The sequence below is a fragment of the Oncorhynchus keta genome, chromosome 31 (assembly GCF_023373465.1).
Source record: "Oncorhynchus keta strain PuntledgeMale-10-30-2019 chromosome 31, Oket_V2, whole genome shotgun sequence".
Lineage (NCBI taxonomy): Eukaryota > Metazoa > Chordata > Actinopteri > Salmoniformes > Salmonidae > Oncorhynchus > Oncorhynchus keta.
In genome coordinates, this window is record NC_068451.1 from 10921435 (window position 1) to 10948215 (window position 26781).

General features: G+C 41.2%; 2 protein-coding genes across 10 annotated transcripts in view; both read left to right on the forward strand.

The window, feature by feature from the left end:
* Positions 1-4481: 4481 nt before the first annotated feature.
* On the forward strand, positions 4482-17172 carry phf1 (PHD finger protein 1). Its single transcript, XM_035745292.2, has 15 exons — positions 4482-5206; positions 5775-5853; positions 5977-6058; positions 6742-6828; positions 7347-7441; positions 7979-8127; positions 9559-9654; positions 10136-10204; positions 10393-10516; positions 10892-10959; positions 11221-11352; positions 13352-13430; positions 16289-16401; positions 16652-16735; positions 16872-17172. The coding sequence occupies exons 2-15, from the start codon at positions 5776-5778 to the stop codon at positions 17170-17172; spliced, it is 1557 nt and encodes a 518-aa protein (XP_035601185.1). The 5' UTR covers positions 4482-5206; position 5775.
* Positions 17173-21186: 4014 nt separating this feature from the next.
* Positions 21187-26781, forward strand: part of LOC118364046 (ras/Rap GTPase-activating protein SynGAP-like) — a 120742-nt gene continuing 115147 nt past the window's right edge. For 4 of the 9 annotated variants that reach the window (XM_052489556.1, XM_052489552.1, XM_052489554.1 and 1 more), the window contains exon 1: positions 21189-21664. In XM_052489556.1, the coding sequence (XP_052345516.1) occupies positions 21643-21664 (22 nt within the window). In that variant the 5' untranslated portion in view covers positions 21189-21642. Of the gene's footprint in view, positions 21665-26781 lie in introns of all 9 variants that reach the window. The other 5 variants (XM_052489547.1, XM_052489549.1, XM_052489553.1 and 2 more) reach the window with 2 other exon arrangements.

The window sequence follows — 26781 nt, forward strand, 5'->3', positions numbered from 1 at the left end:
CCTTAGTTCTTTTGTTATGCCTTTGTTTTAAGTATGGTCAGGGCGTGAGTTGGATGGATTGTCAATGTTCTTTTTTCTATGATTTGGGATTTCTGAGGAACCCTGCTCTAGTGTGTGTGTAGTCAGTATTGTCCGTGGAGGAGGAGAGAGAGAGTGTAGAGTAACACACATAGCGTTTCCTTTGATTTTATCTGCCGGCGATGGACTCATAGGAGGAATGTTTGTAAATTAATTTGATCATTCTATTTAGACTATTGATCCTTCTTGATGAATAAATAAAGCAAAAAATGTTTTATTTCTCTGTAATACTAGCCACTTAGTAATTTTATGAAGTTAGCTTTCACTAGCCATCTAGATACACTGCATGGCCAAAAGAATGTTAACTCCACTTCAAATGAGTGGATTCGGCTATTTCAGCCACACCCGTTGCTGATAGGTGTAGAACATCGAGCACACAGCCATGTAATCTCCATAGACAAACACTGGCAGTAGAATGGCCTTACTGAAGAGATCAGTGTCTTTCAACGTGGCACTGTCACAGGATGCCACCTTTGCAACAAGTCAGTTTGTCAAATTTCTGCCCTGCTAGAGCAGCCCCGGTTGTGAAGTGGAAACATCTAGGAGCATCAACAGCTCGGCCACAAAGCGGTAGGCCACACAAGCTCACAGAACAGGACGTCTGAGTGCTGAAGCACGTAGAACGTACAAATCGTCTGTCCTCGGTTGCACCACTCACTACCGAGTTCCAAACTGCCTCTGGAAGCAACGTCAGCATGAGAACTGTTCGTTAAGCAACATTAAGGCATTTATATACAAATTAAAATATTGCATAATTCATAACACTTTAACGAATACATTTAGTGTGTTCCCTCAGGCCACTACTCCACTATCACATATTTACAATTCAACATCCGTGTATAGAGTGCGTATCTTATCATGTGTATGTGTGCCTGTGCCTGTGCCAGTGTTTGTGTTTCTTCACAGTCCCCGCTGTTCCATAAGGTGTATTTTTATCTGTTTTTTAAAATGACATTTTACTGCTTACATGAGTTACTTGATGTGGGATAGAGTTCCATGTAGTCATGGCTCTCTGTAGTACTGTGCACCTCCCATAATCTGTTCTTGATTTGGGGACTGTGAAGAGATCTCTGGTGGCATGTCTTGTGGGGTATGCATGGGTAGCTACCAAGCCATTTCAGGCTATTAATCAAGTCAGAGAAGCTTGTCTAACTATCTTAGCTAGCATGCCTGCTGGCAAGGTTGCTAGACTTTAGAAAAGCAAGCAATGACTCAAATTCCTTTCAATCTTTTACCCAGATTTTAGTGGAGATGCAGAGAAGCATATTTATGGCTATGATACTCTATACCCGTGTGGTAGTTGTACTAAACTCCTAAGGTATAAAAGGTCTTGAAGAATCAATGTGCATCGTTCATTAAAATAACAATTGAATAGTTAAAGATGTATGCTTAGATAACCTATTCAGATAAATATATTTTTAACATAGTCATAATTATTATGGCTCTAGATTGAAGGAAAAACATTTTCAGGTGTTTGAAAAATGCTAAATGCTCCAACTCAGGGGGACGACAACAACCCCCTTCTATAATAATGGGTGCATAACCAAAGTTCCCTCATGACCAAAGTTCCCTCTAAGCTGCGTGTGTGCAGGCTTGCAGTATCCCTGACTGCCACACAGACAGAAGAAATATGAGCCCATGGAGAGAAGCAAACGATTGAACTTCATTCAACTTTCTAGAGTTTTCCCTGTTAGTTAACACTATTAATATTTCCCTTCACTGTGGCAATGGTGATTGAATCAATGCATTATTAGCCACTTTCAATGCAACATACCAAAACAAAACGAACCATAGTAAAACTAACTTTGCAAGAGATTTTGCTGTAGGCAAAACACATCAGAGTAGGATTCTATTACATTGACACGCATGACTCAGCCCGTACTCTAAACAGACCTGTGCGGCATAACCAATCAAAGCTGCAGTAGGCCTATATGCAAATAGACAATTCCATATATGGATCTGTGCCATTTACTTTGAACTGAACTGTGTTTACAGCATGAGCGATCGTGAGTAGATGTGCTTGTTTTGAGATCAAGGCGAGAGTTACATGTAGCCATGTGAGCACATTTTGTTAATATCCTTTGCTAGTTAGTGAGTTAGCACAGTTCTAGATCATTTGTAGTCAGCAATAGGGGAGTGATTGCTTCCTACAAGAGCACAAAACGTGTACAATTCTAGACTTCTTTGAAAAACTAGCCAGGCAAACAGCAATTATTTTGTCTTAAAGGGGCAGTGTTGTATTTTGAGACAGGCTTGAATAAACTCTTGTTGCCAATAGGCAGGGGGTAGCATAACTTGTCTGATTCTCTGTAATAATGGTATGGGAATAATAATGCATTTTATTTTGTTAAGTGGTTTCTTGCATCAAACAATACAACAACATTTTCAGTCGACCTCCTTGTCTGAAGGACAAGTGGATTAACAGGTTCTTGTCAAGCCCTGTATGTTTTTTTTTCAAAAGTCTCATGGAATGTAGACCTACATTGAACAGCACACAATGGCTGCTACTATAGGCAGAATGATTAAACAGCCATTTCCATGTTAATATGTTATGGGATGCTTTTTCTTCATTGTTTTTGATGTTGGCCACTCTGGTAGGCCTACATTATAATCAAATAGCCACAGTAGTCTACTTGGACACTGTTAAAACTGTAACTTAAAGCGGGTACAGCCTCAGTGCTCATAGTAAATGTTCACAATGTTCAATTTTGCGCTCATCAGACCTGAAATTTGCTCAGTGCTCAATTAGAGGGGACATTGTCCATGATGTAGTATCACATTATCCTAATAATGGTGCTTGTTTCCTTCTTTCTCTGTAAGCTTACTCTAATATTCTTAATTAAATCCTTCTATTGACACTAGCCACACTGAGCTTTTATCAGAAGCTCACTGAGTTTTTATCAGAAGCTCATGACTGTCTCCTTCCCCTCCTCTCTGTCTCATGACAGAACTGCTCACAAAGCCCCGGCTGTGTGTGTGAGAGGCATCTTTTTTTCCAAAAGGGAGAGCACATGAAAGGCATCAAGTTGTCACCCTTATGACCTCTGCACAAGCCCCGTATTAACATGAATAGGGGTCCTTTTCTTCTTCTGTGATGATACTTAAGTTGGGCTAACGGGCTCACTATCCTTTCTTGGTAAATAGTGAATCTTGTTGTGAGACTGCTAGAAGCATAATTCCGCTTTGCCATTATTCAAAGTGATCCTCATCCAAATGCTAATGATACATTTCAAAATATCTCTGTCATCACACAGTTATGTGAATTGAACTGTAGTTCAGCTAAATGCCACCACTGCATTTTTATTAGCCTACCACTCCACTACAGTACTGACAAAGCAGTGCATTAGAAGGTGTACTGTGCTCGCCATCTAGTGTTGCCAATGGAAACTCATTGTCATCCTTTAGAAATGCCAGTGGCCATTTTGAGCACAAAATTACCATATGCTTGATAAATTCAAATGACAACGACAAGCAAATGAACAAATACATGTCATCTAACGATAAAAATAACATATGAAACACCTCATCACTTGTTGTTTTGACTATTAAATTATAGGCTATGTTGCCTACTTGTAGAATTGTTAGTGCTAAGTTATGGTATGACACTTAAATGCCCTTTAATCTTCCGTTCATAAATGATACACATGAACGTGTGTGAAATTTCCAGGGCTCATAATTAACCAATGGTAAATAAGTAAAATTGTTACTCATTCTGACATTGGTTATTACCATGTTATGTTATCACCCAGTTGTTGTGAGAAATGAAAGCTTGTGTGACCAGTGATATTCATGGTGATAGTGAGCAGAGACAAGTGGTGATGACATTACTGAGCGTATGTATGTATTACAAAACACACAATGATTTAACCAGTGATGGAATGCATGCCCTGTGCCAATGAGTAACTCATCACATTATACACAAAGTTTGAACTATTAATTGTGCAGTAAAGCAGTAAAGAATAGATGATTGATCATAGATAATCAATATTTCACACACAATATGATTATTAAGAGGAAATGTATAGGACAATTATAGACTATTGTAAATAACATTCATCAATTCCCTTTGATGACTACAGTGACAAGTGCTCAAAGTAATCCAAGCCTTAAATTATTCTTAATTACTTAGGCATAGTAGGCTAGCTTTGTATAGTCCAAAACCTGAAAATAGGCTTATCTGGCAAGGGGACCACAAAGACTGCACAAAGTAACTCTATATAAACAATCACAATGTTTATTATACATATTGTATATTGCAGCCTAGGCTATATAATCTAAATGTGTAGTAATTTTAAGAAATTAGATAATTTATGATTAGATTATGATTATAGTTTTATTTTAGCTGGAAGGAAATACAAATGCTTACTATATCAAGAAAACGATTTATTGTGCAATTTACTGAATGGGAAAAAAGGGAAAAAAAAGTTAATAACACGTGTGAGCGCAGCTTCCACTTGCCCTTCTAAAACTTTCTCCAGGACTCCAAACTTGCAGCACCCTTCTTCGGGAGGTACCAATTAACTTCCACTAATTGCCCACTTAAACTCCAGCGACTATCGTCGTCGGCTGATTTTTAACGGGCTTTTATCACAATTTGGTTAATTCTTCAGAAAACACAGCTTGCCTTGTCATAACGGTTTAGAGGTAATTTCTTCGGATGTTAAGGTGTTCCCGCCGCCGTTGACCCGGTCCCCACTATCTCCCTCCCACTCTATCTCTCGGTGTTTTATGTCTGCGTCACAACAAGTCGGTCGAGAAAGAGGCAGGGATGATGGCGTCTCTCGCGGGTTGATTCGCGTGCTGCTCTGACAAACACGCTTAATAGCATCAGTAGGTGGAGAAAAGAGAGCAAATGCACCGGAACATGACGAAACTACGTCGCGGAGGACAGACAGACCATACAGACCGAGAGAAAGACCGACGTACCGACGGTGTCTCACTGACGACTTGACAGACATACGCGCTTGGCACAGACACATACATGCACATCCACTTTGGCACACACGTAGGCTTCACATCCAACCGGGCAGTAATTGAGACAAGAGGAAAACAGAAGGGAGAAAATATTTCATGTCAAGCCGGCACAGGAATCGCTGTGACCCCAACGGAGAGGAGTTCGACTTGACAGGTAGCAATGGCTCTCTGTTCATCCAGCAACACTATCTATGTTAATTTTTATTGATCTGAAAACGCTATTATGTATCATGTGTCTCTTTGACTTGAGTGCCTGCACTGGAACAACCGCTGGATGTGCAGAGATTATGTCCATAGGCTACAGCGATTCCTTTCTATTCAAGTTTTGTCGTTTTCGATTTTCAAAGAGGATACAACACAGAAGTGCATGAGAAAGCAAAGTATAGAGGCGTACAGTGGTGTTACAATCAAATTACAGTGCAGTCATCATGCAGTGGTGAATGCATTTTCTCACATGTGTTGTGTCATAATGGTTTGTCCTGCTCCATGCATGGGCATTTACACTCATCATTGAACCTGCTGGATTCTGACTGTGGCTTTGCTGGGTTTGTGAGAATGCAACCCCTTATCCACTCCAGCCCAGTGCCCATGGAACGATAAGGCCATAAACCTCTGTCGGCAATGGCAGCAAAGTATCCAGTAAATAAATTGGATTTCCATTTCACATGAGCCCCCTCCTCTTCCTCACCCCTTCTCTCTCTATCTCTCTCACTTCTCTTCAGGATGGGGGGAGTAAGTGAAGGGGATGATGTGTTAGCTCGATGGAGTGATGGACTACTGTACCTCGGCAATGTGAAAAGAGTAAGTGTGTGTGTGTGTGTGTGTGTGTGTGTGTGCGTACGTGCGTGCATGCATGTGCGCATTTGGAAAGTATTACATTTAGGTTTGAGTGAACAATTCCACTGTTTCCATCCCTCTCCTCAGGTAGATGGAGTCAAGCAGTGTTGCCTGGTGAGATTTGAGGACAACTCGGAATTCTGGGTTCTAAGAAAAGACATTCACTCTTGTAAGACTTACAACTTACTCTTGTTTTCCTCAGTTAACACAAAACCTTTAACAGTGGGTTTTTGGGCACTGTGGAATTACTTTTGAATCAAAGAAATATCCCCTAAAATGTTGATACAAATATTTCATACATATCTACTCTTTCTATAGATAGGGGGCTAATTGAGGATGCTCCAACTATTATCATATTTGAATAATCTTTACTTTTACCCTACCTTGATTCACTTCAGGAAGATTAAAGAAATTCATCAAATGTTTTTAGATTTTTCTCTCAGCTTTGAAAAGTTTGTTCTTAATTTGATGTTCTCTCTCCATTCCGATCCATTGTAGTTCAAAAGAATGTTGCGCAATTAATGTCTCTAGTCAAGGTTGAAATACAACATTCCCTGGAAATATTGCCAATTCTGATGGGGTACTTTTAGGTGTAATTGGTGTATTTATGAATTTATTAGTGTAATGACTCCATAGGGAAATGGCGCCCCCACGCAAGTAGTGTAAAGTGGAGGGAAGCACAGCCAAATATCCACATGTCAAAAGGAGTGAAATCTGAAAGGGTGCAGGAGACATTGAAATCAATGAAGTGGCAACGAAATGAATCAATATACATAAATTAACACTGTTGAGTGATCTCTCTCTCTTTCTCCCCCTCTCTCTGTTACTCACTCATTTTCTCTCTCGCTTAAGTCTCAGTTGGAGTGGAAGAAGTTTGCTGTATCTGTGATGCCCCGCCTCTTAAAGAACCTCTCATCAATTGTCTTAAATGTCGTCATGGTAAGAAAACACATTATGTTATGTACTCTTCATAGAGGTATTTTCAAAGAATGACTTATGACGGATAGGCACAACTATTTTAAATAAAGTTTTAAAAAACAATGGCATCTATTTTTTGTCTTCAGGTTTTCTACCAGATAATATACACTGGGTGTACAAAACATTAGGAACACCTTCCTAATATTGAGTTGCAACCCTTTTGCCCTCACAATAGCCTCAGTTGTCGGGGGAAATGGACTCTACAAGGTGTCGAAAGCGTCCCACATAGATGCGTCCCTATGTTGACTCCAATACTTCCCAGAGTTGTGTCAAGTTGGCTGGATGTCCTTTGGGTGGTAGACCATTCTTGATACACACAGGAAACTGTTGAGCGTGAAGAACCCAGCAGCGTTGCCGTTTCTAATGTTTTGTACACTCAGTGTATAATATCTCATGAAAAGAGACAAGGAAAAGGCCTCCATCAGTAACATATCCTCAGTATGTGAATTACAGTAAACACTCTCTCCATTCCATAACAGGTTATCATCCGGAGTGCCACACTCCGTCCATTGAGCCGGAAGCTGACAGCAATTCTTGGATATGTCGGCAATGTGTCTTTGCAGTGGCAACCAAGGTTAGACTGCTAATCTTTGTTTTACACTCTGCCTCATGGCTCAGGGAAAATATCCAATTCAGACTTGAAACATTAAAAAAAAATCTATCCAGAGGATTTCAATACCAGTGTTGTGTTAAACAATGTTGTCAATGGATATATCTGAAGGAAACCACAGAAATGTTACAACTCTGGATTATTCACCATAGCGATTAGATACTCCTCTGGACATCTGACCAGTTCGTCAATGCAGATTGTTTCAAGATTATACTGTATTATAGTCATTATGGTCAGTAATTCATGAATGCTCCAATTCCGTACTGTAGGTGTTAGATGAGGGAGCACTGTGGTTAAGGGCTAATTGCTCATCGGTCAATGTCGATCTCATTGACCTGACTTTTCTTAAGATATAATCTCACTCAGCTGACCTACAATAAAATGAGATGAATTGCTTTTTCTGGATAGTTCCCATCCAATGTCATCTATCTTGAATGTACTGACATGACCGTGAGTGGAGAGGTCGCTGTAGTGAATCGATTTGTCAAAATTGTCTTTCAGAGAGGGGGAGCCATCAAACGAGGACGGTTTGCCCGGCTCATGCAAATCATGAAACTTCGGCTGCCCTATCAGCTGTCATCTTTAGACTGGGACCCACAGCATCTGACCAACCAGCAGCAGTGTTACTGCTACTGTGCCGGACCTGGAGAGTGAGTGACAATTTATAGCTTCTAACAGATGCCCTCAATAGATAAATTATGTTATACAACGGGTGGGTCTAATCATGAATGCTGATTGGTTAAAACCGCATTCCAGATGGTGTCTATTCTACAAGTTACCATTGGCTACGTCTATGATGTTAAAATGCCTATTTACTCTGTTCCATCTGACTGCGCAATCCACTGATCTCCACTATAAAAAGCATCTAGACATTATCTCACATTTCTTTGAGACCAACATTTAGTTTTTAACATCGGGGATTTGTATGAACCTTGGTGTCTGTCTCTCTGACATTTGCAACATTGTTTCAACATTCAAATTCTATCTCCAGCTGTCCCATTGTAACAAACGTGTTGGGAGTCGGGATGAGACAGACATGCAGTCAGCTTTTCTCAGCCAGTTGAAATTATGAATCAGCATCATTTTTATATATATAAAAAGAAACAAAGTGCAGCTAGTTTGTTGCTTTTCCATATTCAGTTTGAAGTGATTGTGTTAGCTGTGTTGTTGGCTAGCTCCTCTGAACAGCAGTGTCCTAAAGAGAGAGCACATTTTCTATGCCAGGCGAAATCGTGCCTCATTAGCTCATTGTTACGGATGTATCCACCTAAATGACACTAGAAAACAGCTTAAACAAACACAAATGCAGCGACTTTGCTCTTATTCTGGCTGCACTGTTTGACATGACTGTATGTTAGCCGTAGTTGGCTAGTTAGCAAGCAAGAATAACAATGTTGCAAGTCAGTATTTCAATGGAACATTCAGAACAAACGACCGAGTCGCATCCATAGATACAGAACAAAAAGACTGAACGACTGGGTCGCTTCTCTGGCAACCAAACTGATAGAAAGAACGACCAGCCTGCTTGGGTATCAACCCTAGATTTGTGTCGGGACTATATCTTGTGGAAGGATGAAATAGTATGAATAAATTCATCAAAATAACGTTTATAAGGAAAATATGTCAATCATTATTTGAGTATGTTAACCCGTTGTATAAAAGTGATAATGCCCTCAAAGCCCGTGTTTGGAGGATATATTGGCATGGTTTGCCGGCCTTCGACTTCATCTCGGTTTTAACAATACCCATAATACTAATATATCCTCCAAACACTGTTCCTCGGGCATTATCACTTAATAATAACATTTTATAACTAGTGTTTACCACATGTATTGGTCAATAAGATTTACTATTCATTTTCCTTACCGACAAAAACAAATAGAATATTAATGTCGGAACCCTGTATGTCCTTTTCACCATTATACAGCTCTCCTGTCAAGACATAATGTGTTTTTCAGTTGAGTATTGCAGCCTCTTGAAAAATACATAATATACTGTACTCTTGTCAGGTGGCCACCAGATGTTAGCTATGTTTTAGGCCATTGGGGAGTGTGGTTAATGTTTATATTTATCAACTGCAGGTGGAACCTGAAAATGTTGCAGTGTGGAAGTTGTGGTCAGTGGTTTCATGAAGCTTGCACACAGTGTCTGACCAAGCCGTTGTTATACGGAGACAGGTGAGTCAGAGTATTGTTAACCTTGTACTGCTCCTTTGCATTACCATTGTCAAACCATAACAGAGAGGTTATAAAACTGGCAGTGGTAGGGCTAATGATGTTAGTGTTTATTGCTAATAGCAGTGCAGTTGTTATTCTGCCTCTCTGGTGTCCAATGTAATGTGGTAGAGGTTTAAAATGAATTCAAATTAGTCCAGTCCGCTACACCATTATTGTCACATTAACCATCTGTATTATCCTACTGGTTTAATGCCCATGATATATTATATTACTCTTTGTTTCTGCATAGAAAAATACTGTTTGAGATTGATGGTGAGGTAGAATGTGGTGGAGTTGTTATATCTGCTAAACAAGTGATGGAAACTGGTATGAATTTGCTGACAGCAGCAACCGCGTACTATGTTATGTATCCATTGACTTTTATGTCTGGTCAATCACAGGCAGAAATAGAATCATCTGTGTTTCCTTTTTTTTCTGAAAGGTTTTATGAGTTCCAGTGCTCAGTCTGTGCAAGCGGACCAGAGACAATTCAACGGCTACCCATGAGCTGGTAAAGCTATACAGTATCTGCTAAGAGACGATTACATCATTTCAACCATTTTCTTGTGACAGGTTTATTGAGTCATGTGGGTTACAATATGTTAATTCCTCTTACTCAATGATGTAATGAAAAGCTTTGTGGTGTGAACAATTCTGAACTAACTGTGTCTTTTCCTGGTGTGTTTATTGTAAATACAGGGTAGATTTGGCCCATTTGGTGCTCTACCACCTCTCCTTGTGCTGCAAGAGAAAATACTTTGATTTCGACCATGAAATCATGTCGTTTGCCAATGAGAATTGGGACTCTTTGCTTCTAGGCTCGGTATAAACATTTCCTCATTTACGTGCTATGATGAAACGATGTGAAAGTGTTAGCTAGCGTCATTTTTAGCAGTCGTGGTAATTATGTGCTTTGATTTCATTAGCTACTTGTCATTGTTATTTAGCACATTTTAAATGGTGAATATCACTTGTATTTTATGTGGCTCTCAGGTACTACAGTTGCATTTAAATCAGTTATACACCTTTTTAAATGAACTGTTCACAAATCACATTAATAACTAACTACGTTATCCATGGAAATGTTTACCTTTCACCAATGAATGTCAATGTGTCTCTAAATGTATTAACATTTGTTTCAGGCTACCATCCACAGTGTTAATCAAGCTCTTGATTTTCATTCCTCCCTGTCCCCCAGCTCTCTGACACACCAAGGCAAGATCGCTGCCACAATCTGCTCAACGCTTTGAACTCCAACAAAGACAGGTGAGAGTCTGCATATGATGCGAAGAACAAACAGAAGCCACAGCTATGCTTGACCAGATTGATGATAGCGTTGCTTCTGGAATTGTACATAAGGGTAAAGAAAATACAGCTAGTTAATTGTTTCTTAACTCTTTGATATTGTCAATAGAACGATAAGAAAACATAGACAAAAATGATAACTTGTTTTAAAAAGAACTATGACCTGACTTTACAAAGTTGTTGTCTTTTGAAAGTTGTCTTTTTCTATGTGATGTCATCCAGGTTTGTCTCTGGTAAAGAGATCAAGAAGAAGAAGTGTCTTTTTGGGCTCCAGGTCCGAGCTCCGCCTCCCCTGACCTCTGATTCGTCCCCCCTCATCACTGACCCACCCATCAACATTACCCAAAGGAGAAGGTCAGAGTAAGGACAACTTCTGTGATTATTATTCTCTCATCATCACAAACACAAGCCTCAGGACCCAACTCTTTATATGGATAAATTCATTCTAGTAACCTTGTAGACGGTGGTCCTTCTAGCTGGATAGGAACAACTGTTCCTAACTAAACAGGCACCTGTGTGCCTCATTAAGTCATTTAAGGGAAGGACTCACTTATTTCACACTGGTGAATATGTTTATAACTAATATTTTCATCAATAAATACATCATCTATAGTGTGTGTGCATATGTGCGTGTGCGCATTCGCACGTGGACATTGATTCTCTTGCTAAACATTCTCAACACCATCTTCTCTTTTATTCTCTATGGGCTTAAAATAAAAAACACCACATTTATACCCTGACATATAGTACCAGTCAAAAGTTCGGACACACTTACTCATTCCAGTGTTTTCCTTTATTTGTACTATTTTCTACATTGTGAAATAATATGGAAGACATCAAACTATGAAATAACACATATGGAATCGCATAGTAACCAAAAAAGTGTTAAACAAACCAAAATATATTTTATATTTGAGATTCTTCAAAGTAGCCATCCTTTGCCTTGATGACAGCTTTGCACACTCTTGGCATTCTCTCAACCAGCTTAACCTGAAATGCTTTTCCAACAGCCTTGAAGGTGTTCCCACATATGCTGGGCACTTGTTGGCTGCTTTTCCTTCACTCTGCGGTCTAACTCATCCAAAACCATCTCAATTGGGTTGAGGTCGGGTGATTGTGGAGGCCAGGTCATTTGATGCAGTACTCCATCACTCTCCTTCTTGGTCAACTAGCCTTTACACAGCCTGGAGGTGTGTTGGGTCATAGTTCTGTTGAAAAACAAATGATAGTCCCACAAAGCGCAAACCAGATGGGATGGCATATCGCTGCAGAATGCTGTGGTGGCCATGCGGGTTAAGTGTACCTTGAATTCTAAATAAATCACTGATAGTGTCACCAGAAAAGCACCCTCAAACCAACACACCTCCTCCATGCTTCACGGTGGGAACCGCACATGCAAGGATCATCCATTCACCTACTCTGCGTCTCAAAGACAAGGCGGTTGGAACCAAAAATCTCAAATTTGGACTCATCAGACGAAAGGACAGATTTCCACCATTCTAATGTCCATTGCTTGTGTTTCTTGGCCCAAGCAATTCTCATCTTCTTATTGGTATCCTTTATTAGTAGTGATTTCTTTGCAGCAATCGACCATGAAGGCCAGGTTCACACAGTCTCCTCTGAACAGTTGATGTTGAGATGTCTCATGTCTGCAGTTAACTCTCATGAACTTATCCTCTACAGCAGAGGTAACTCTGAGTATTCCTTTCCTGTGGCGGTCCTCATGAGAGCCAGTTTCATCATAGCGCTTGATGGTTTTTGCGACTGCACTTGAAGAAACTTTTAAAGTTTTTGAAATGTTTCCGTATTGACTGACCTTCATGTCGTTTTTCTTTGCTTAATTGAGCTGTTCTTCCCATAATATATACTGGGTCTTTTACCAGATAGGGCTATCTTCTGTTTACCAACTCTACCTTGTCACAACACAACTGATTGGCTCAAACGCATTAAGAAGGAAAGGAATTCCAAAAATGTACTTTTAGCAAGGCACACCTGTTAATTGAAATACATTCCAGGCAGGCGACTACCTCATGAAGCTGGTTGAGAGAAAAGTATGTAAAGTATGTAAAGCTGTCATCAAGGCAAAGGGTGGCTATTTTAAGAATCTCAAATATAAAATGTATTTGGATTTGTTTAACACTTTCTTGGGTTACTCCATGATTCCATATCTGTTATTTCATAGTTTTGATGTCTTCACTATTATTCTACAATGTAGAAAATAGTCAAAATAAAGAAAAACCCTGGAATGAGTAGGTGTGTCCAAACTTTTGACTCGTACTGTAGTTTTCTAAGTAAAAACATTGCACCACTCCTCAAGTTATTGACTGTGTCTCTGTGTTGTTATGTGGAGTAGCCCATTGTCACTGCCCTGCCAGAGGAGAGCGGTGGGGCCAGAGTCACGCAAATCAAAGCGGCGCATCATGGAGACACAGGTCAGTGCTTCTGTCTCGAACCAGGCATCAAGGGAGAGATCAGCCATCAGCCGCCTCCTTACTGCATAGCAAACAGCTGCCTGACATTGGAATGACTTGTCAGTCACAGTCAGTCAGTGGGTGGAGAAAAGGTTCTCCTTATAGCCAGTGTTGTCTGTTTACATGTTCTTCAAAGCCCAGCCTACCCCTCATACACTATTGAATTGAAGCTGGTTTACCGTTTATGACTCGATCGAATATGACAACATGTTATGGTCACGGGTTTAGAAATATATATTTTAATATTAATAGAAAATACACATCATTTTATACTACTGCTCAGGCAGCCTCCCTTATCCTGAGACAATAAATGTTATAGACTGGTCGTATTTCAGCAGGCAGCACTTCCAGCAGACTGTTGTATCCTGAGCGGACATGAATCATCTGCCATCTTGGGGCAGGTTGGTTATCCCAGGGAAAGTGAGAGGGGAAGGTACGCTGATATGCGGCATCTGGGAGCACTTCTAAGTGCACTTTGCAGTCGATTACAGTTTGGCCAGGTGGTGCTGGCTGCTTTGACAATGCAGCATTGACAGAGCACCTCGATTTAAAGGGACAGCGCGCTAGTAAGGGGAGGGGATAATGCTAGTATACCACTGCTGTATTTACTGTATATGTTGTGGGTCACAGTCCAGCATTGGAGGTTGACAGAGCTGAGGGTGTGCTAAGGATAGATGGGATAGAGTACTGATGCTTTTGTTGTTATGGTAGCAAGCTCACACTGTAAGAAATGGTACCGGACATGCTGACCAGACCGGACACGTCGCGTGCTCGAGTGTCACAAAATAAATGTAGAAATCCTTGTTATTCAATTATTGCACCCACACTGCTCTCGCGCGCCAACGAGCATCTGCGACGACATATAAGTTAAACGATGAAAAGGCCTGGAAGGAGGAGAGATGACTAGAAACGATTATGTTGGCTGTTTTATGTGTGGATGAATTGTCGGAGTAGAGGTCCTTGTGCATTTCAGGTAAAATAACAACTCAATGTTTATATCCCAGGACAAATTAGCTAGCAACAGCAATCTAGCTAAACCGGAGAAATTAACGTTCGCTAGCAAAAGCAAGCTAACTAGCTAAATTGCCATACATGTGATTTTCGACCTGTCCCCAAATTAATGTCATTGGTTCAGAGTTTGTTTTGATATTTTAACCTGTGTGTCGTGATCGCGTTTGGTGTGTGGGGGGGGGCAAAATAAATTTATGCACGATGGCGCACGCGCGCAGCCGGTTTGGGTTCTGTGTCAGTCTCCACAATATGAATCTACTTATCATAGGCAATGGAGGTGACAGATATACACTATATATATACAAAGGTATGTGGACACGGCTATTTCAGCCACACCTGTTGCTGAACATCACACAGCCATGAAATCTCTATAGACAAACATTGACAGTGGATAAGAGCTTAATGACTTTCAACGTGGCACCGTCACAGGATGCCACCTTTCCAACAAGTCAGTTTGTCAAATTTCTGCCCTACTAGAGCCTTGGTCAACTGTAAGTGCGGTTACTGTGAAGTGGAAACATCTAGGGGCAACAACGGCTCAGCCGCAAAGTGGTAGGCCACGCAAGCTCACAGAATGGGACCTCTGAGAGCTGAAGCTTGTAGAACGTAAAAATTGTCTGTCCTCGGTTGTAACACTCACTACCGAGTTCCAAACTGCCTCTGGAAGCAGCGTTGGCACAATAACTGTTCGTCAGGAGCTTCATGAAATGGGTTTCCATGGCCGAACAGATCACCATTCGCAATGCCAAGCGTCCGATGGAGTGTTACAAAGCTTGCCGCCATTTGACTCTGGAGCAGTGGAAACGTGTTATCTGGAGTGATGAATCGCGCTTCACCATCTGGGTTTGGCAGATGCCAGGAGAACGCTACATGCCAAAATGCATAATGACAACTGTAAAGTTTGGTGGAGGAGGAATAATGAACTGGGACTGTTTTCATGGTTCTAGCCACGTTTTATCCAGTGAAGAGAAATCTTAACGCGCATACGATTACATTCTCGACTATTCTGTGCTTCCAACTTTGTGGCAACAGATTGGGCAAGGCCCTTTCCTGTTTCAGCATGGGCTATGCCCCCATGCACAAAGCAAGGTCCATACAGAAATGGTATGTCGAGATCAGTGTGGAAGAACTTGACTGGCCTGCACACAGCCAGGCCTAATCGCCCAACATCATTGCCCGACCTCACTAATGCAAGTCCCCGTAACAATGTTCCTACATCTAGTGGAAAGCCTTCCCAGAAGAGTGGAGGCTGTTATAGCAGCAAAGGGAGGACCAACTCCATTTTAATGCCCATGATTTTGGACTGAGATGTTCGACGAGCAGGTGTCCACATACTTTTGGTCGTGTAGGACATGGATCATGCTATGCCTTGATGAGACCTAGTAAGTGATGATAATTAAGTCAATCGTGATACAATAGCAATATCACACTGTAAATAAAAGTTGCTGCAGCAGTGTGTTCGCGGAATACGATAGAAGTGTGGGATGTGGAATTGTAATGCAGGTTTAAAGCTGTCACGTGAAAACATATATTTCCTTTTGGTAAGACTAGCCCTTTGTACTAACAAAGTTCCAGCGTCTGACCTTTTTAAAAGTGAAATGCAATTGCATTTTTTAAATGATATGTATCAAATGATACAGTATGTTAACAGACCTTTGGTTTTTATTTAGATGTATTCACAAGCAGTATGGATTCTTCTGTAAAGATAACATGAAAGGGCATGAACTGGAGTATCATGTCTAATGTGTGTTTGGATCCACTGATTTGGCGTCAGAACACTAGCTAATCAGTGTTTCTCCTGTGTCCAGCCTTGTCCGCCCCCGGTCCCAGCCACCCCAATAGATCTGGTGCCATGTTGCCATGGCTACGTAGGTGGAACTAACCTCTACAACTCCAGGAAGGAGGAGGAGCTGAATTTGGGGTTGGTACTGTTATTGTATTGGTTACACTTTACATACTGTATAACAAGTAATAATGCATTGTACTATATTTACAGTGTTACTGTTGTTTTTAACATTACATCCTCACTGATACCCTTATCAAATCAAATTATTGGTCACATACACATGTTTAGCGAAATGCTTGTATTAGGCAGTGTCAGTGGAAATCCATGCATTGTTGCTCTTTGTCTGTTTAAAAAAAAAAAGTTTATATCCCTGCTCTTTCCACAGCTCTCCACCTAAGAGGATGTTTGCCCTGTATCACCCCACATATAACGGAGCCCCAGCCATCTCTAGAACCCTGCATCACTATAGGTCAGTATTAACCACAGCTCCTCCTGCTCTCCGGGGACTACCCTCAATCTAGACATATAGAGAGGAAACCATAGCTGTGCCTGGATGACAATGACAAAAAGTATGATGTGAAATATTCATCTCTCTCTCTCTTCAGTGCGGAAGACCCTTGTCGAGTGCCGCCCCCCTGCCTCCCCTTCTCCCTGTCATCCTCCCACCATCACCACCACAACAACCAGCAGCACCACCAGCACCAGCCTGGCCAGAAGTTGGATCCGTGCCCCTCCCTCATGCTGCGTGATGTTCCTTCCTATCCGGGCAGCGTGGGGGGCGGGGGGGATGGGTCAGCTGCCAGGGGCTGGGGGGGTGGGGACGGGGTGAGGATTTTGGCGAGGCGAGTAACGCCAGACGGGAAGGTCCAGTACCTCGTGGAGTGGGGGAACGTGAGTGTGTACTGAGAGAAAGTAAGAGAGAGATGGGGGGTCAACACACCAGAGTGCTTGGCAGCAAAGAGGGGATATTGGGGAGAGAGAGAGAAAGAATGACTGTCGTGCAGGTGCCACATCAGAAATATGTGGCAACTTCAAGTACAAGCAAAACAAAAACCCCACACAAGGCAAATCCAGGTTGCTCAAACAATATCGCCTCCATTCTATATCATCACACTACGTGTTACTATATCTCCCCCTTTGCTAGTGTTTCCCCTATATTTGTACTGTATACCTTTGGAATATGCCTTTGCATTTATCATGTTTACGTTTGAAGATTGTATATACAGTATTTGATTATAGGCAATTTGTTATGTTACCTATTGTCATACTTGATTTACATGATATTATGTAATAGAAATATATTAGGAGCCGCAACAGGGCTTTTGTTTTATAGTTAGATTTATATATTCACAGTATATTATTATAGAATGATTTGATTTGATGTGGTTGCATAGTGCCTATTTGGATTGTGCATCTGCAGATTGAGAAGTTGACCTGAATCAAGGGATCAGGTGATTGAAATGTATGATAACTATTCTATAAGGTTTTCTTCCTCATCCACCAATTGCAATTGAAGAGTCACGACAATGTTGTGTAGGCTTTCACACACAGAATTAGTGTAAAATGCATTCCAAACAAATATCAAAACACCTCAAGATTACTGATCAAAATCTTTGATCAGATAGTCATGGAAAATGGCCGCTCGTTGAGCCAGATTTCACTGTCAATTTGTTGAGGGGTGCTTTACATTCTTTTAGGGAAGAGAAGTCAACAAATTCTGGTATTATGTGCAGGTGAAACTATTTGTACTGTTTTCCATTTTCAGGTCATAGACAGAGGAGTCAGCTCCTATCTTCCAGGTTTACACTGAGGATGAGAGATAGCGTTAACTCTGGCCCACTTCAATGCTGATACCTAAGCCCTAGTCTGGACACTGTAGATCTGACAAGATTGGATAGATATGAGCAATATGGCTTATGTTTCATCCGACCTATCAGAGGGAAAGGTGCAGCTTTCATCATATTTCTCATATATCTGATCCTTTCAGATGTTCCCAAGTGTCTAAGGGGTAAGGGCTATGGGTTTGTGTTTGATTTGGAACTGGGCCCCGGAGATCATAGTGGAACAGGAGGTTGTGTATAGAACTCTAGAATATCATAGTGCAAGGTTCAGAGTTTATATTTATACAGATCCTTTATTTCTGCCTTTTGTGGGATAAAACACAGATAAGAGTAAATGTATGTGTTGTATCTCCCAGAAGACAGATTGTGTTACAGGTGTAGTTACAGTAAATAACACAATAGGCAGTTATACTGTTATAATCATGTCAACAGAAACCATGTTCAGTCATTTTTTTTAAAACCACAACAAGATTCCCCAGATTGAATGATGTGAAATATGCCATCTCTTACTTAAGCAATAAGGCCTGAGCGGGTGTGGTATATGGCAAATATACCACGGCTAAGGGCTGTTCTTAAGCACAACCAAACGCGGAGTGCCTGGATACAGCCCATAGCAATTGTATATTGGCCATATACCACAAACCTCAGAGGTGCCTTATTGCAATTGGTTAACAACGTAATTAGAACAGAAAACAAGTAATTTTGTGTCATACCTGTGGTATACGGTCTGATATACCACATCTTTCAGCCAATCAGCATTCAGTGTTCGATTGACCCGGTTTCTAATAGCGAATAGATGATTGCTTAGCCTGGTCTCATAGACTAGACGTAACATAGCAAATGTAAATCCAGAACACTCAAATTAGTATGATATGTTACATTTGGTATGGTTAGATAAGACAGAAGGTTACTTAAGGCAAAAAGGAAAGTAATGTGGTTGGTCAGAGTGGATGGGTATGTATATAACGCAGATGACTAGCAACCCAAAGGTTGCGTGTTCGGATCTCATCACGGACTTTAGCATTTTAGTTTATTAGCAACTTTGCAACTACTTACTACTTTTTAGCTACTTTGCACCTACTTAGCATGTTAGCTAACCCATCCTCTAGCCCTAACCATAACCCTTTAACTTAACTCCTCACCTTAACCCCTAGTGTAGTTAACGTTAGCCACCTAGCTAACTGTAGCGTTAGTCACCTAGATAACGTTAGCCACAACAATTTGGAATTCGTAACATATCATACGTTTTGCAAATTCGTAACATGTACAAATTACAATTCCTAACATCTAATTCGAAATGGATAATGGACATCCACAAATTAATACATATCTAATTGGAGTGTCACAGATTTACATTTACTATCTTACGTCTACCCCTGAGTCCAGGTTGGATTGCTAAGTGTTTGGCACGTTTCTAAATGGCAGTGCAGGTCAAATGAACCTCCCAACTCAGTCCTTCCCATCCCAGTTTAGGATTTAAATCATTCTCAGTGAATTTGGCTGTAGTTGAATAGGAAGAGGTCTGTGGAACCATCAGTTCGATGGTAATGAATGTATCTGTATGTTTTCTATGGTAAAGTATGTCTATAGACCCGTCAAGTGTTTGTTACTGTAGGTTATAGATGGAACTATACAAAATTACTTCAAAGGACTGGGGTAAATCTGATTTTGAGTTGAGGAATAAGAAGCTAAGAGAGTCTCTATAGTCTTCTCTTTTTTTATTTGTAGTCAAGTCCAAGTTTGGTTTGATGTATTTTTGGACTTTTGGTCAAATTACGTTTCTACATGTATAACCTAGGCTGACACAGCCAATGTAAAATTAAAAACATTAAAAGTTGCCCTTCACATCTTACCAATGTGCTTCGAGTGTTTTCAGTCCATTTCTTGTTTAACTTACAATATGTATAGGCCTATTTGTATTTACAGTAGGCTAGCCAATAATAATATATGTTGAATTGCACTTCAGAGAGTTATTTTCTATTCTATTCCATTTTATTCTATTGGTATAGCAATAGATTTCACACCCCATTCACATGTAGGTATTTTGTGATGAATCAATAGCCCTTCTGCCAGGCAAACCAACTGGCTAGTCCTTATGGCTCTGTTGCCAAGAATCTCTTTGCCATGGCATGTCAAGAGCAGTTGATTCATTGCAGTGACATTTCAGATAGCCTACTGAATCTTCGAGGGCTATGATGATGCCTACTGCAGTAACTGTATGTTATCCTGTATAGATGGTGTCATTCTAATTAGCAGATCACTATTGGCCTTTACATAGGTCGTTAGGCCGAAATGTATATTCAGCATGAAAGCTTTGGATGTAATTGTGTATAATGCATGTACTTACTTACATGTCCCACTAGGAGGAGGTGTAAAGGAAAGATTAAAGGGCATTACCGTTCGGTCTCTAACTGCAGCTGCAAGAGTCTACCGCCAGGTGGTAGCCATAATCCAAGTTTGACACCGTACTGTGCAGGCAGGTGAAGCAACTGAGCCGATCAGGACGCCATGTTGGCTCTATGGACCACGATTGGATCCAAGAGGAAATCATCAGCTTCCAACTACACACGTGATGCCATTCTTGAGCCTGATAATGTATAGGTAGACTCCAAATCAATTTGTGCATGTGTACATTGTACGAATACAATGCACATGTATAACTAATTTTAGCTTTGTTCCTTTTAGGACACCAGCAACTTAAAATGTGGCGCTAAAAATGATCAATAGCTTTATCAATAATTTTGCCCACAATCTTTGTATTGGAACAAAAAAGTTCAGGAATAAAGATGAAACCATTCTGCTCTGAATTTAGTGCCTACGTCCAAATGTGTGGTTCGTTTTGACATTTGAGATGAGTTGGTGGAAGTCATTCTCGAAAACCATTAAATTAGCCTACCCCTTGAAAATATTTCCATTGACCATGTCACCAGACGAGGCCTACAGCCTAAAATAAGTTTCAGACTTCCCAATAGCCTACCACCAAAACGAGAGAATTATAGCGAACTGTACCGCGTTATTGGCAGCAGCACCAATCGGTGTAGTGTGTTTGTGTGTGCGCACGTTTGTGTGTGGCTGTGCGTGCGGTGACGTGCGCGTTTGATAGCGGTAGAAGGGGCGGTAGTCAATAAGGCAATTTTAGCCATCATTGCTTCTTGAACTTCAAGGAGCAAACATGGAACATACAATACTTAGATAGGCTATAGATATAATGGAAAGCGCACACACGCGCGCACTCACTCATCCGCCCCCTTTCTCTCTCTCTCTCTCTCTCTCTCTCTTGTGTTTTCCCCCCACACCTCAATAACGGTGCGTGCGATATATTTGTGCATATATTTTTTATTCACGGGGATAAATTTTCAATGGCTTTTGGCGGTCGTGGATTATAATTTATATTTCTGAACAGCAGTGGAATATTGACTAACATCGACTCCAATTGTGAATAGCGTATTCCTTATTTTCTGACTGGTGTGTGGTATTTCTGTTGCATGCCGAGAGACTGTCAAGACTCGAAGACCACGTTCAATGCCGTTGGAACATGTCCTATGTCCCCTTTCAAGGTAAGATAACAATATTCCACTATTGCATCTCCCTCCCTCCCCCTCATCTCTCTCTCTCTCTCTCTCTCTCTCTCTCTCTCTCTCTCTCTCTCTCCATCATACAATACAGAATTTAGCAAAGGGGTGCGTTAACGCGGCGTAGTGGAAACACGGGCAGGTACAGCAAGAGGTAGTGTCTTCGAGGTAGCTACCTACTTGGTTATATCACTGTGTGCCAGTCAATATGTCACTTTGCCTGTGCACGCTGAGTAGGATAGTCCATCGTGTTGCAATGTGCTGAGGTGTGCATGCCTGCTGGTATCACATTCTTGCAAGTCCATTTCCCCGTGTCCTTAGAGCATGGTCATGCATCTCCATGACACTGTAACTTTGCCCCTCTAGTAATTGAGTCATATATATTCAATGTGTGCAGTAAGGAGCCTGAAGGGGTACTTATTTGCTTGTTTTGGAGACTCAATATTTAATGAGTTTGTAGTGGAGGAATATGGTCCACGAAAGTGTATGTTCAAGTCAGTTCCCTTGGAATTGTAACACCGCAACCATGACAAATGCTGTGTGAACTTGAGCTTTCAAACGCTTTGTTTGGGGTAATATATCTTGTTGATTGACCGTATGTGTAAAATGTTATGGTTACTTGAAAGTTGGGTGGGACTTTGAGAGATCCAAGGGTTGTATGGTACACTGAGTCCAGTCCCTATTACCAAAGTAGCTCTGTACAGCAACTGCACATCTTGTGTGAGGAGAATGTATGTGTGTGTGACAGAGAGCTAGAGAAGGGAAGGAGAGAGAGTGAGAGAAAGAGGTAAAGGGACAGAGAGAGAGAGCGATAGAGAGAGAGGGGGGTGAAGGAGAAAGAGAGAGACTTGAGGCTGCTGAGGTGTGATGTCTTGTAACACCGGGTACAGTAAGGACACTGCTGTACTTTGTGCATTGACAAAGTTCAAACCCAACTCATGTTCAGCAGCCATACATGAATGTCTTAAAGTTATCAGTCATTCGAAGAGAATGGCCAGTTCAAACTCTGTAGTATGATGCTTTTGGTCATCTTCTAACACATCACAAGCGGAAATAGCCCAACAGCCTCTTGTGTGAGCACAGCAATAGAAGTTGGTTGCATAATATTGGTGAGATGTTACGCTACTGTACGCGAGCCCACTCTTGAGAGATCACTGCCAGAAAAATGTGTGCACAGTAGTATTATATCTTCAAAACCCATGTCAATAGGAATGTACATGCTATACTCTTTCCACTACAATAGATGGTACCATGAACCTTTAAGATGTAACAGGTTTTCTGGGTAGAGGAGTCTGTGTTTGAATCTCATGGTAATGTTATCAAAATGAAATCAGGTGATCAGTCACATCTTTTTTGAAACTTATGGCTGACTGAACAGTCGTTCCTTATAAGAACACTTGTTTTATCTCTCCTTGACGAACACCATGCCGAAATGCATCAGTTATAAAGTTGTTAGACTGAAAATGCCATAGAAATCATATAGTATTTTGTGAGCCAACCCAGTCATGTCGATTTTACAGTAGTTTGATACAGCAGCTCCTTTCAAGCATGGGCATTCATTTTAAAGAGACAGTGCACCGCCAATGCGCTGACTGCAGCACTCCTCTCGTGTGACATAAGGGGCTGTCTTACACCCTCCGCCAATCGAGCTGTGCCAGGAACCATCATCTGTTAGGCTATTACTGTACTGTATGCTCGAGATCTACCGTGTTCAATGATCTGTCAGGGGAAAAGCTCATTCATTTTCCAATGGGTGTTGAGTACATTGGAGTTCTGTTTGCAGCGGATTGAAGTGTTACATAGAATTCATTCTAAAATGAGTAAATGATGCGACTCACTAGATACCATCTCGTCTGATGTCAATTCATTATAGTGATTCTGGCATTTTGTGAGTTAAAGTGCCCGCTGTCCAAGTTTTGTGAAGTTGGGAATTCAAACGCCAACTTCCCTCGAGACGTGAAAAGTCAACATTCAAGAGCGTCAAGCATGACTACGCCTCAGCCTTTTCCAGAGATGCTAACAGCTAGCGTACGCATGCAAGCAAAGACACTGTTGTTCGGTATCCTCAAGGAAATATCGTATTCCTAATTTTGGCCCACAGACGTAAAGTCAATCAAAGTTCAACTGCCCCTCATTTGCTTGTATCTGCATACTGTTTAGCATATTCATGGCACAGTGCAGCGAACGTATGAATAAGCACAAGAGGTGGCGTAGAGCAGTTTGATGGCAAGATAGTTTACACATATTAACATTTACTGGCAGATGCTTAAAGGTCTTTGGTTTTGTACTAGGTCAACCAACGACTTGCCTTTATCATAAAAAGTGTTCATAATACACCAAGGACCATGATGCTATACGGCACGCCGAGTTCGGGTCCAGATTGAAACATGTTCCAGGCCATAAAGTATTGTGCCTTGTGTTACATAACCATTCTTAAGTGAACGTGTCCACTGCAGCATGTGTCATTCTACCAAAGCACAGTATAAAATATACACGGTTTATTACAGGGTATCACAGTGCTCCAATGTCCTTGATGGTTTCTGAGTGTGACATGATAAAGTGTCCTCTGGGTAGTGTCAGCAAAAATGTTATTTTGAGGGCTGCCCCCCATAAGCCATGTTGTCTGGGGGGAAGGACATGTTTGTTGTGGTTGAAAGACCTTACAATGATATTGTAATAATGCAGTAGTCCAAAAATGAAATCAGACAAACTGAATGTTTTTTGCTACTGTAGTTTGCTTGAGTACTGGGCGAGCTCATTAATTATAATAATTCACATTTCCTGGCTCAAATTAAGATCCTACATCTGTGGTCTAGGGATATAGGGCCATGTCAGGGAACTCTCTCCCCCGTGAACAGTTCTAGTACAGTGAGTTCAGGCATGCCGCTAAGCCTCAGTCCACGGCTCCACTCCCTCACTATCTCTCTGTTCCCCAGCAGTACTGATTGAACCTGGTGGTGAAAAGGTCCAGACATACCCCATCCGCTAAGAGCCTTACTGCTGATTCTGAGGAAATCTACATAAGGATCCCATCAGAAATGAGTAGCTAGGAGAAATGGTTGCTTAGTGCAGACCACACTATGGGAGGGGGGCCCACTTATTCAATTCCACCGCAAAGCCTGGAGCCCAATGACTCGATGAGTTTGTGTTTAAAGGATGCTCGTCTTTTGATTGATCCTGTCAGGATTCACTCATGGCAAAAGGTCAGGATGAGCTATCTCCTCTCCGATGCCAATCAGAGCGCTGCCAATCCGGGATAATGGTTGGCTCACAGGCCTTCTGGACATTATGTCATTGGATCCCACAGATTCTCATGATGCACAGACAGGTTGTGCCTTCAGACCTGAAGATATTCAACAACTTACTGTACATATGTCACTATATTAGTAATAGAAAAAATGATATTAGTCATGGAGTCAAAATGGAGCAGTTATTGGATGTTTTTAGTAAAGGTCGACCGATTATGATTTTTCAACGCCGATACTGATACCGATTATTGGAGGACCAAAAAAGCCGATACAGATTAATCGGACGATTTTTATTTATTTATTTGTAATAATGACAATTACAACACTACTGAATGAACACTTATTTTAACTTAATATAATACATCAATAAAAATCCATTTAGCCTCAAATAAATAATGAAACATGTTCAATTTGGTTTAAATAATGCCAAAACAACATGTTGGAGAAGTAAAAGTGCAATATGTGCCATGTAAAAAAGCTAACGTTTGAGTTCCTTGCTCAGAACATGAGAACATATGAAAGTTGGTGGTTCCTTTTAACATGAGACTTCAATATTCCAAGGTAAGAGGTTTTAGGTTGTAGTTAATATAGTATTTATAGGACTATTTCTCTCTATACCATTTGAATTTCATATACCTTGGATGTTCTTATAGGCACTATGTGCAACAGTATAGCTTCCGTCCCTCTCCTCGCCCCTACCTGGGCTCGAACCAGGAACACATCAACAACAGCCACACTCGAAGCAGCATTACCCATCGCTCAACAAAAGCCGCGGCCCTTGCAGAGCATGGGGAATAACTACTCCAAGTCTCAGAGCGAGTGACGTTTGAAACGCTATTAGCGCACACCCAGCTAACTAACTTCCGGCGGTGACAGAGATGGCCGCCTCGCTTCGCGTTCCTAGGAAACTATGCAGTATTTTGTTTTTTTAACGTGTTATTTCTTACATTGGTACCCCAGGCACCCCCCTATCCACATCGACGGGACAGTAGTGGAGAGGGTAGTAAGTTTTAAGTTCCTCGGCGTACACATCACGGTCAAACTGAATTGGTCCACCCACACAGACAGCGTTGTGAAGAAGGCGCAGCAGCGCCTCTTCAACCTCAGGAGGCTGAAGAAATTTGGCTTGTTACCAAAAGCACTCACAAACTTCTACAGATGCACAATCGAGCGCATCCTGTCTGGCTGTATCACCGCCTGTTACGGCAACTGCTCCGCCCACAACCGTAAGGCTCTCCAGAGGGTAGTGAGGTCTGCAGAACGCATCACCGGGGGCAAACTACCTGCCCTCCAGGACACCTACACCACCCGATGTTACAGGAAGGCCATAAAGATCATCAAGGACATCAACCACCCGAGCCACTGCCTGTTCACCCCGCTATCATCCAGAAGGTGAGGTCAGTACAGGTGCATCAAAGCAGGGACCGAGAGACTGAAAAACAGCTTCTATCTCAAGGCCATCAGACTGTTAAACAGCCACCACTAACATTGAGTGGCTGCTGCCAACATACTGACTCAACTCCAGCCACTTTAATGGAATGATGAAAAAATGATCACTAGCTAAAACAATGCCACTAATATAATGTTTACACCCTAGCTATCTTTAAACAATGCCATATCATCTACTAATATAATGTTTAGCCACTTTAAACTATGCCACTTTGTTTACATTACATTACATCTCATATGTATATACTGTACTCGATACCATCTACTGCATCTTGCCTACGCCGTTCTGTACCATCACTCATTCATATATCTTTATGTCCATATTCTTTATCCCTTTACACTTGTGTGTATAAGGTAGTAGTTGTGGAATTGTTAGGTTAGATTACTTGTTGGTTATTACTGCAT